Source organism: Labeo rohita, chromosome 24 (assembly GCF_022985175.1).
Source record: "Labeo rohita strain BAU-BD-2019 chromosome 24, IGBB_LRoh.1.0, whole genome shotgun sequence".
Taxonomy (NCBI): domain Eukaryota; kingdom Metazoa; phylum Chordata; class Actinopteri; order Cypriniformes; family Cyprinidae; genus Labeo; species Labeo rohita.
Window position 1 is genome coordinate 12,154,741 of NC_066892.1, and position 13,016 is coordinate 12,167,756.

The following is a 13,016-nucleotide window of genomic DNA, read 5'->3' on the forward strand; positions in this document are numbered from 1 at the left end:
ATCAGCCTAATATTTCACCTACCTGACCGGAAATGATCAGAACAAACATTAATGTTGTTAAGATTCATGCCCTGGAAATCCTCGTTCAGTTTGGCCAACTACAAACGCCTTTTATCCCTCAAGACGGTTTTTTTGCACTCTTCTTCTTGATTTGTTATAATTTTGGCAGTCTTTATGACTCCAAATGTTTTTCCCAGTCCGACCGATTAGTACAGCCCAAAACATGACAATAATTGACTATTTTCAGCAGCAATAATCAACAAAATATGCTAATTTTTTTCAGTTCAGTGGCATTGTTTACATTCAGTGCCGGCAATATGGACGATTGATGACGTGTCGTAAACGCCCCTGAGCCCACGGAGTTAAAAATTTATTTGATAAAAAAACTTTGAGGACTTCGCCTTGTCATTTCAGAGAAAGATATATATATATATGAAGAGATTATATTACACACTTAAAAATATGTGTGTTAAGAGAAAGACAATTGAAATTTTGAAAATGGAAAAACTAGGTTTAAACCAAAACCTCAGGCCACCCTTGAGGCTTAAAGTAGACAAAACCCTTAAGCATTTACATGTTGAAATCAGAAACCATGTTTATCAGCTTCAGCTGGTAGAACTTAAAACGTTCTCTCTCTCTCATTTCAAACTCAAACCACTGCTCTTAATAATGCATATCACTTCTAGAGCAGTGCGGTGGGCTTCAGTGGACTGAGTCACTGCGGTGACCCGTGTATTGTTATATAAAGTGGAGGAATGTGCTTCCTGAGACTGAGTGACTTGCCTTCATTTATGTATGCAGAATTTCTTGGCAGAAAGGAAATGTTGCTTTGGTTGGTTCAGAGACGTAAAGGGGGAGTTCTGCCCTTTTCAGACTCTCCTCTGGGGCATTGAACACATTTCACCTCCTTACAACCATGCTTGTTGAGATTATTATTATATGGTCCAAAGAAAACATCAGTGCTACCAAATATCTTGAGGTCACTGGTCCCCAAGGCTAGTTTAACATTAGCCTTATGATCAATAGCCACTGCTGACTATTTGTGCTGCTCACTCGAATATATTCTCTTAATCGCATATCTATAATTTCTAAAATGTATTATTTGAAAACATTTTCTCCAGGTTCAGCAAATGAACTGGAATTCCAAGTAATTCAAGAAGACTCTTGCTAATAGAAAACATACCTTAAAATTGAGATAATGGATTTGGCTGATGTTAGTTCACTCATGGAAAACATAATATACTTAAGCTTAGTTAGATCTCATCTCATTTATACTCATCTCATCTGGTGATGATTATAAGCTTTATTTATAATTGCATACAGAGCATGGGGGATTTTTGATAACTACGGCTTTAAAGGAAAAGTTCACACAAAAATGAAATTTTGCTAAAAATGAACAGTACCCACTGAAGAGGTATGCAAGATTTGGAGAAATTTAGCATTACATCACCTGTTCACCAATGGATCCTTTGTAATGAATGGGTGCCGTCAGAATAAGAGTCCAAACAGCTGATAAAAACATCATAATCCACAAGTAAGAGTCCATAAATAACATCATCTAAAGTGGAAAGCTGATTGTTTGTAAGAAACAAATCCATCATGAAGACATTTTAACTCTTTCTTCTGGCCAAAGTACATTAATTGATAGACTGGAGTCATGTGGATCACTTACTGTGCTGTTTTTATCAACTCTCATTCTGATGGCACCCATTCACTGCAGTGCGTTTGTAAGGAAGTGATGTAATGCTAGATTTCTCTAAATCTGTTTCTTATGAACAAACAAACTCATCTACATTTTGGATAGCCTGATGATAAATATATTTTCAACTAATTTTCTAAACTATTTTTGGCCAAACTACTCCTTTAATTAATTTACTCCTCCATGGAATAAAACATTGGTTGTCATCACGAGCAAAAAAATATTCTCGTTACAACTTCAAGCCAAAATCCACAAATTGCACAAGCCATAATTGAACAGACTGACGCTTTCCGGAACATAAAGGCAAAACATAAAACGTCCATAAATACGAAGTCAGCACTGTTGTCTGTAAGAAAATGCAGGCACGTGTGTGCACAAAACCGCACGGGCGTTGAGTGTCTGCAGCGATAAAGAGCAGACACGCAGAGCTGAATAGACTCCACTGTATCGAGCTCCCGTTTCTGTGATGCATCAGTGACAGGCCACAGCGTAACGCTCAGAATCCTGAAGGATTGTGTACAGCGCAGAGACAACCTGCACAGGGTCGTCCTGACAGATGCGCTGCGGCCATGCCAAGCTGTGTTTATCTTTGGGCCGTTGAGTTTGTTATTCCATTATGTAATGCTATGACTGGCAAATATGAAAATGACCTCTTGTGGAGCACTGTGGTTTTTATAATGTTGAATACTGCTGTTACAGCTCCTGGACAAGCTGTGGGAAATGGGAACGGTGCGGTACCATGTTACACAGTGAACCCAGAGGAGAATACATTTCAAACGTCTAAGCGCTAAGGAAAACTCATTTGTCTTGATCTGAAGGACAGCCTTGACGATGAGCTGTGTGAGTTATAATACCTTTTTTTTTTATTTATCTTGCAAGCAAATTAAAAGATGAAGCAAAAACACCAGACTTCTGTCAACTAATCAACCCGAACAGCATTTATTTCAGTTTTTAAACAAATGATAAATGACGCAAACATTCCTACAGGAGAATTCCTTTGAATCTTTCAAAGCAGAATCGGAACGAAAGAACACATAACTAAGCAAACACTGCGTGTGAAGTCATTTAACTTTAGTTCCTTCCAAGTTTAGTTGGTAGATGTGTTCACTTGATTGAAGAGTTTATCTTTGATAACCTGGGACATCAAACCATGAATTGCTTCGATGGTTGTTTTGCAGCTGAAAAGCAAAGAAAAAGTTTGATCATGCTTTATCAAAATGTGTTTGTATTAAAAACAAGTCATTAGTTGCAATATAGTACCTAAATAGACACAAAATAAATATAAATAAATGTAAAAATAAATAGATAAATAAATAATCATTTATAAAGAAAAATAATAAAAAAAAAAGAATAAATGTATTCTATTATCAATGCCTAAAAGAAACAGATTTACTCCCAAACAATCAATCAAATAAACAAAATAAATACGTAATCTTTTATAAATTAAAAATAATGATGAGAAAAAAAAGCAAAAGTAATGTATTTTTATCCAGTTTTATACATTTGATTTTATATTCATTCCAAAAGTCTAATACAACAATAAACTTTTTAAAATTTTATTTGAGCAAAAAAATGGCAAACACATATGACATCATGCAAAATAAATATGAAATCAATGTGAAAATCAGTATTCTATTCTCAATACTCAAATACTCAAATGATACATATTTACACTGCTCCCCCATTAATTTTTTAATTAAAAAGCAAAACATTGTTTAACATGTAGTTTTATGCATTTAATTTTTATATTTACTCAAAAGTCTGAAACAAAATTAACATCTATTATTTAATTATTTTTATTTAATAATAATTAAAAAAACAACAACAACAACCTGGAAATAAAAATAATTGTTTAGGACCTACAACATGACATTTGGAAATACACTACCAGTCAAAAGTTTTTGAACAGAAAGATTTGTAATGTTTTTTTTTTTTTTTTTTTTTTAAAGAAGTCTCTTCTGCTCACCAAGCCTGCATTTATTTGATTGAAAGTACAGCGAAAACAGTAAAATGTTGAAATATTTTTACTATTTAAAATACCTGTTTTCTATTTGAAAATATTTAAAAATGTAATTTATTGCTGTGATTTCAAAGTTGCTACTCCAGTTACACGATCCTTCAGAAATCATTCTAATATATTCTAATATGCTGCTCAAAAAACATTTATTATTATTATTATGATGTCAAAAACAGCTGAGTAGAATTTTTTCAGGTTTCTTTGATGAATGGAAGTTCATAAGGAAATCATTTGTAACATTATAAATGTCTTTATTATCACTTTTGATCAACTTAAAGCATCCTTGCTAAATAAAAGTATTTACAAAAAAAATTACAAAATAAAAAAATTCACAAAAAAAAAAAAATACAAAAACTTCTTTCTATTTAAAGAATCCTGAAAATACTCAACTGTATCAAATACTGATAATAATAAAAACTATTTCTTCAACAGCAAATCAACATATTAGAATGATTTCTAAAGGATCATGTCACACTGAAGACTGGCGTAATGATGCTGAAATTACATTTTACAATATATTCAAATAGAAAGCAGTTATTTTAAATAGTAAAAATATTTCACAATATTACTGCTTTTGCTGTATTTTGGATCAAATAAATGCAGGCTTGGTGAGCAGAAGAGGTTTCTTTAAAAAACATTTAAAATCTTACTGTTCAAAAACTTTTGACTAGTAGTGTAAATAAACTTGCCTTGGCTTATTTGTTTAGTTTCACTTATTTAAACTATGATAATTGACAATATGTTATGAAAGACAAAATGTCACACTGCATCGATAGGGACTGTATTACCTGTCACGTGTTGCTTTTGCAAGTTTGTCCTCCGATTTCCTATCATGTGTGTCTAACCCCAGCATGAAACTGCCTCGTCCCAGCTGCGCTTCTGCCTGTTCGAGCTTCTCAGACAAGTCAAACACCTGTCCAGTGGTGTAGTCTGCATTCTGCAGGAACAAGAGCCATTAACACCACCATTCCACTTGCTCTAGGTTACTGCACAATTTCACAACAATACATAAACATGCATTCCACTGATGGTCAATTCAGTACTTTGTTGAATTGTTTGCTGAAGCCTCCTGAATGAGGTCTCAAAAGTTTGCAGAAGGTGAGGTTGTACACTGCCCAGACGAGGCTTCATAATAAAGACAGACTCAGTGACTTAAGGTCTCGGTCTGTGGTGACAACATAATCACTGACAACACTTCTTCCATAGCGGAGCAAGTCGCTTTTGACAAGTAGTCAATTTGTCTCTAACACAGAGCTCAGAGGCTGCTGTTTATATAGTCTACAGCCCATTGAAAGTGTTAAACAAAGCTCATGACAGAATGTCAGTCGTAGTCAACAATGACAAGCTTTCAAAACAAATAGGCAGGGAAACAAAAGCAGCATCTACAAATATTAATCATGTACACAAGTCGTCAACAAACCCCTGTCATATTATCAATGCACATAAAATACTTCTATCCTTCAGAATCCAAAACATTTTCAAGATAATCTAGATAATTATGTGAATATTATAATATAAAAAAACAATAGAATCATTTCCCAAAAATGCTAGTGAAAGGGATAGTTCACCCAAAATGAAAATTCTGTTATTAATTACTCACCCTCATGTCCTTCGTTTATCTTCAAAACACAAATTAAGATATTATTGATGAAATCCATAAGCTTTTTGACCTTGCATAGACAGTAACGCAACTGACATGTTCAAGGCCCAGAAAGGTAGTAAGAACATTGTTAAAATAGTCCATGTGACATCAGTGGTTCAACCTTAATGTTATGAAGCTACAGGAACACTTTTTTGTGCGCAAAGAAATGTTGCAATTTCTTCTCTTCTATGTCAGTCTTTGACGCATGTTCACAAGAGAACCATGACACATACGTGTCAAGTCATTATTTTTGTTTTCTTTGCACACAAAAGTATTCTTGTAGCTTCATAAAATTAAGGTTGAACCACTGATGTCACATGGACTATTGTAATGATGTCTTTACTACCTTTCTAGGCATTGAACGTCAGTTGCACTGCTGTCTATGCAGGGTCAGAAAGTTTTCGGATTTCATCAACAATATCTTAATTTGTGTTATGAAGATGAACAAAGGTCTTACTGGTTTGGAACGACACGAAGATGAGTAATTAATGACAGAATTTTCATTTTTGGGTGAACTGTCTTTAATATTATAAACTTACTGATTTTGCTCATACAGGGTTTAACAACTTCCTAACATTTTAATAAATGTTTAACAACATTGCATAACATTTTTTGAATTTTTTGCCACATTGTTACACTTGTGTGTCCTCGTCCAAAAATCACAGGCTGACATAAAATTGCTTATAAATATCTTGTTTTGCATTTTATCAACTTGTTTTTTTTCACTAGAACAGGTTTTGCATTTCTTTTCAGAACTGACTTAGCGTAGGTTTTATTGATCTGAGCTTATAAGCGAATATTGTCAAAATGATCCATAAATAATGCTTTTTTTCACTCAAAATTTTTTTCAATCAGTTCATTAAAAGTGCAAATATTTCATCTAGTCTCTTTATTAATATTAGACCATTAAACATGAATGCAGTATGATTATAAAACAATTAGTTAAATATTTTTAGGTGAGTATAGTATAGAAAATCCCATGATTCAGCATGCACAATATACATGTACGCTACCAGTCAAAAGTTTTTGAACAGTAAGATTTTTAATGTTTTCTGTCTCTTCTGCTCACCAAGCCTGCATTTATTTGATCCAAAGTACAGCAAAAACTGTGCAACGTTGAAATATTTTTACTATTTAAAATAACTGAATATATTTTAAAATGTAATTTATTCCTGTGATCAAAGCTAAATTTTCAGCATCATTACTCCAGTCTTCAGTGTCACATGATCCTTTAGAAATCATTCTAATGTGCTGATTTGCTGTTCAAGAAATTTATTATTATTATCATCAATATTTAAAACAGTTAAGTACATATTTTACAGGATTCTTTGATGAATAGAAAGATCCAAAGATCAGCATTTATCTGAAATAAAAATAGTAATAAATAAAATAGTTTTTTTAATTTGAATATATTTTAAAATGCAAGTTATTCCTGTGATTTCAAAGCTACAGTTTTAGCATGATTACTCCAGTCACATGATCCTTCAGAAATCATTCTAAATATTATGACTTGCTGCTCAAAAACATTTATTATTATGTTGAAAACAGCTGAGTTGATTTTTTTTCAGGTTTCTTTGAATAGAAGGTTCAGAAGAACAGAATTTATCTGAAATAAAAATAATTTTTAACATTATAAATGTCTTTATCATCACTTTTTATCAATTTAAAGCATCCTTGCTAAATAGATTAATTTCTATAATTTCTTTCCCAAAAATGAATAAATAAAGAATGGTACTGAAACTACTGACTGGTATGGTGTGCACTATTACAAAAGCTTTTTATTTCAGATAAATGCTGATCTTTGGATCTTTCTATTCATCAAAGAATCCTGTAAAAAAATGTACTTAACTGTTTTAAATATTGATAATAATAAAAAAAATTTTATGAACAGCAAATCAGCATATTAGAATGATTTCTAAAGGATCATGTGACACTGAAGATTGGAGTAATGATGCTGAAAATTTAGCTTTGATCACCAAAATAAATTACATTTTAAAATATATTCAGTTATTTTAAATAGTAAAAATATTTCACAATATAACAGCTTTTGCTGTATTTTGGATCAAATCAATGCAGGCTTGGTGAGCAGAAGAGAATTCTAAAAAACATTAAAAATCTTACTGTTCAAAAACTTTTGACTGGTAGTGTATATAGGTTCATAAGCACAGATCAATAAGGCCTATGATCAGTCAGTTCCAAAAAGAAATACAAAACTTGTGCTGACCACATAATGAGAGAATTACAAGCCATTTTTAAAGGCTGTTCATTTTTGACTAAGAAAACCAAATTAGGTATTGGTATTAGAAGTATTTCAGTACAGCACAAGGGTTAAATAAATATAAAATTACTCAGATTGCTATATCAATAAAAGTACTTACTGTCAGAAGGCTGGAGGAACTCAAAGTGTTGACCCAGTACTTATTCCACAACAGCTCTAGGAGTTTGCGGTCGAGGGAAGACTTAAAATAAGACACTTCTAAAGCATAGTACCTAAAAGCAGAAAACAGTTTATTGTAAATTCCCAATATTTTCAAGCCAAGTCAATAAAGTAAAATACATTTCCAAGTGTGTAAGAAAGCTTACTGTTTGCAGTGCACTCCAAAATCCTCAATCTTGTTAAGCGGGATTGTTTGGTATTCAGACGGACCCTCATCTGGAGGCTTGTAACCCTGGCGTTAAAATTTAAATACGTGATGAAAATTCTTATCAGACTCTTATAAATGAATAGACACATAAATATGAAATACTAGACTAACAAATGTTCCTACCTTCGGATATGTCCTGAATGCTCCGAGATTGACCTTCCCTGCGGATATAGTCCTTGTGGGATCAATCTGAGAGGGATGAAAAATTACAAGGACTGTAATAAGCAAAACAGTTCAGTCAAATAACAAATAAAAACACTGAGCTGCCAGTTTAGCAAGTGAAACTTATGAGCACCAGCTCGCTATTTGCCCTCAGCACAAAATAAGCAATAGCAACGAAGGGTAAACTGTATAATGTATTCAGTTACAAAGCCAACAGCCATTAATCAGACACCACTACAAATGTCACCAAACTCATTTGTATTTTGGGGTCAATTATGGATCACTGATATTACTGAATTTAAACTGATACTTCAACAATTTCATAGCTGAGATATTTTCCCCCCTCTGTCCTTAGAGATTGATAGTAACAGGGTTTAGAGTCCTAATGCAAAATAAGCGACCAGTTTAACATTTTCAACAGCACTTACCACTACTGCGACAAAGGGCTCTTGAAACTGCTGGTTAAGCATCTGAGTGCTGACATCTATGCCTGAAAGCCAGCAGCCGTATCCAGGATGACTGTGGTACCATCCAATGGCGTTCTCCAACCGCCCCACCTAAATAGATTCAGAAATGATGATCCTCAGAATTACTAATATTTCATCACATGCTGGTCTGGTCATTCATTCATGGGAAGTTAATGAATAATATGTCTATAAATAAATGTATAAAGTGTATATATTAGTTTCTGTGACTGTTTACTGGTTATTTTAAGATTTTCACTGTTATTTTCAAATCATATTTTTACTTTCAAAATTTTTTATTTTAAATGGTCTTTTGATATGATAAATGCATTTTTAAAAGTGCAAATATTCCATCTAGTTTCTGGATTAATATTAGATCATGAAAACTGAATGCATAATAATTATAAAAGTATTAGCAAAATATTTTTAGATGATTAATATTTAGATCATGAAAACGGAATGCATAATGATTCTAAAAGTATTAATAAAATATTTTCAAGATTCAGCGCACACAACACATGTATATTTTAGTTTCTGTGACAGTTCACTATTTATTTTAAGATTTTTACTATTTTAAATCATGTTTTTGCCTTTTTAATTAATTTTAAATACTTTTGCTGATAAATATTCCATATAGTTTCTCAAATAATATTAGCTATGTGCTAATAAATCACATTTTTATTTTCATAAATTAATTTTAAATTGTCTTTTGATGTGATAAATGCATTTTTAAAAGTGCAAATATACCATCTAGTCTCTGGATTAATATTAGATCATGAAAACGGAATACATAATCATTCTAAAAGTATTAGTAAAATATTTTTAGATGAGTATAGCATATGACACCAAGATTCAGCTTACACAATACATGTATATTTTAGTTTCTGTGACTGTTCACTATTTATTTTAAGATTTCTACTATTTTTAAGTCACATTTTTATTTTCATAAATTAATTTTAAATGGTCTTTTGATGTGATAAACACTTTTTAAAAGTGCAAATATTCCATCTAGTCTCTGGATTAATATTAGATCATGAAAACGGAATACATAATCATTCTAAAAGTATTAGTAAAATATTTTTAGATGAGTATAGCATATGACACCAAGATTCAGCTTACACAATACATGTATATTTTAGTTTCTGTGACTGTTCACTATTTATTTTAAGATTTCTACTATTTTTAAGTCACATTTTTATTTTCATAAATTAATTTTAAATGGTCTTTTGATGTGATAAACACTTTTTAAAAGTGCAAATATTTCATGTAGTCTCTCGATTAATATTTAGATCATGAAAACTGAATGCATAATGATTCTAAAAGTATTAATAAAATAATTTTAGACAAGTATAACATAACACACCAAGATTCAGCATATGCAACACATGCAATATTTTAGTTTCTGTGACTGTTCACTATTTATTTTGAGATTTTTACTATTTTTAAATCATGTTTTTCCCTTTTTAATTAATTTTAAATACTCTTTTCATAAATTAATTTTAAATGGTCTTTTGATGTGATAAACACCTTTTTAATGTGCAAATATTCCATGTAGTTTATCGATTAATATTAGTTTATGAAAACTGAATGCATAATAATTCTAAAAGTATTAGTAAAATATTTTTAGATTAGTATAACATATCATACCAAGATTCAGCATACACAACATATGTATATTTTAGTTACTGTGACTGTTCTCCATTTACTTTAAGATTTTTTTATTTTCAAATCATATTTTCGCCTTTATTAATTCATTTGAAATGCCCTTGCTAAGTGATAAAAATTTTTTTAAAGTGTAAATATTCCATGTATGTTTGCTAATAAATGACATTTTGACTTTCATAAATTAGTTTCTAAATGTTCTTTTGATGTGATAAATACATTTTTAAAAGTGCAAATATTCCATCTAGTCTCTGGGTTAACATTAGATCATGAAAACTGAATGCATAATAATTCTGAAAGTATTAGAAAAATATTTTGGATCAACAAAGCATATCACACCAAGATTCAGTATAAACAATACATGTATATTTTAGTTTCTGTGACTGTTCACTACTTATTTTAAGATTTCTACTATTTTTAAATCATTTTTATTTTCATAAATTAATTTTAAATTGTCTTTTGATGTGATAAATGCATTTTTAAAAGTGCAAATATTCCATCTAGTCTCTGGATTAATATTAGATCATGAAAACTGAATGCATAATAATTCTAAAAGTATTAGTAAAATATTTTAGATCAACAAAGCATATCACACCAAGATTCAGTATATACAATACATGTATATTTTAGTTTCTTTGACTGTTCACTATTTATTTTAAGTTTTCTACTATTTTTAAATCATTTTTATTTTCATAAATTAATTTTAAACTGTCATTTGATGTGATAAATGCATTTTTAAAAGTGCAAATATTCCATCTAGTCTCTGGATTAATATTAGATCATGAAAACTGAATGCATAATAATTCTGAAAGTATTAGTAAAATATTTTTAGATGACTGTAGCATATCACATCAAGATTCAGCATACACAGTTTATAAATATTTTAGTTTCGGTGACTGCTCAAGTGATAAACATTTTTTAAACTGCAAATATTCCATGTAGTATCTTAAATAATATTAGCTATTTGCTAATCACATTTTTACTTTCATAAATGAATTTAAATAGTCTTTTGATGTGATAAACACATTTTTAAAAGTGCAAATATTCCTTCTACTCTCTAGATTAATATTAGATCCTGAAACCTGAATGCATAATAATTCTAAAAGCATTAGTAAAATAGTTGCTCATCATTTATTTTAAGATTTTGACCAAATCGTCTGATTAAATCTTTTGCCTTCATTAATTATTAAGTGATAAATATTTTTGAAAGTGCAAATATTCCATGTAGTCTGTCAAATAATATTGGCTCATGAAAACTAAATATATAATAATTATAAAATTAGTGGTAACAAATTTTTCATGTATTCATGTATATTTTAATCATGCGACTAGTCGCCATTTATTTTAATTTTTTAAAATATTTTTAAATTACAATTTTAGAAGTGCACATATTCCAAGTAGTCTCAATTAGTATTAGATTATGCATTTTAATTCTAAATGAATTAGTGGAATATTTAAGATGAGTATAGCATCACAACACAGAAAATCTCACAATCCGGTTTACGCAGTGTACCTGCTGTATAATGCAGTGGATACTATCATATTTAAAAAACAAGGGGTCTGTTTTTTCTCTTTTATTTGCCTAGTGGGAATTTAAAAAATGCTTATAGGTCAGTGTACCTGTTTAGCATTCTCTATATAAGCAGCCATGTATTCATAGGCTGCAGCCTGAGCATTGACTCGCGTTTCAGTGCCCTCCACGGGTAGAGCAAAACTGTCCATGATGATCATGGTCTCTCCATCCACCTTCCCCAGCATAAGTCCCATCACCTCTAGGTTTCCTCCAGATCGGGCATGCATCACCATCTTCAACAGTGCCAAAGCTGATATCTTGCAGTATTTAAAATAATGATGGCTGTAAACAATGGACAACAGATATTAATCATACCAAAACAACTCAGGCCTCTTGAAGAGGAATAAATTCGTGCCGTGTGGAAAACTCACTCTTTAGTCCAGGGTTTGGCTGCCAGGATCTCTTGTTGTTGTTTTTTATCATACTTATATATTTCATCAATACTTTGAACTTCCTGCATGCTGTTTGACAGCTCCCATGTTTTCATCGCTATGCTACTACCAGCCATAGCTACAGTCGGCTTTTATGTCCGGATGAACTATAACGAAGTATATTCAATACCACTTGCAATTCACGAGATTTAAAATACAAAATAACAGCTCAAAGCGTTTTGTTCAGCTAAAAATTTAAACACAACACTTAGCAATCATTCACAAAGCTCCTGCTGAATCCCAACTCTCAGACCTGAGTGAAAGTAGCGACCATAAACGATACGAGGGAATTATATTGTGTCAAAATAAAAGTCTCAAAGTAACTTGACTGCGTTATTGTTGCTGAATTCACTTTCCTCTGCTTTTTTGTGCGTCCCAGTAATTTATTTCTTTGTTATGTGTGTTTTTAAAACCATAGCTATTTAAATATTTTTGGTTTATTCTTTTATTTTGATTATGTTTACCGTTTACGTTTCTTTTTTCCTCTCTCTCGTTACATGTGAACTACTCAGTTGATTCTCTTCAATTTTTGTCTTTTAATTTTTATTTAAATCTTTTTATTTGTTTGTTTTGCTTGTCATTTTAGTCTAAAAAAACGTGGCAGGATAGACTACCATTTATTATCATGAGACAAATAAAATTTGCAGATGTAAAGGAAAAAAGGCCAGAATGAGTGTCATTATAGAATATAAAAGTGCAAAATCTGGACTTTTAAATTGTA

At 31.1% G+C, this 13,016-nt stretch overlaps 1 protein-coding gene across 1 annotated transcript; it reads right to left on the reverse strand.

Moving 5' to 3' along the window:
- Window positions 1–2,592: 2,592 nt before the first annotated feature.
- cops5 (COP9 signalosome subunit 5) lies at window positions 2,593–12,575 on the reverse strand. Its single transcript, XM_051097593.1, has 8 exons — window positions 12,236–12,575; window positions 11,912–12,146; window positions 8,594–8,722; window positions 8,127–8,192; window positions 7,942–8,027; window positions 7,737–7,848; window positions 4,505–4,653; window positions 2,593–2,877 (listed from the first exon to the last, which is right to left on the reverse strand). The coding sequence occupies exons 1-8, from the start codon at window positions 12,370–12,372 to the stop codon at window positions 2,787–2,789; spliced, it is 1,005 nt and encodes a 334-aa protein (XP_050953550.1). The 5' UTR covers window positions 12,373–12,575; the 3' UTR covers window positions 2,593–2,786.
- Window positions 12,576–13,016: the final 441 nt, after the last annotated feature.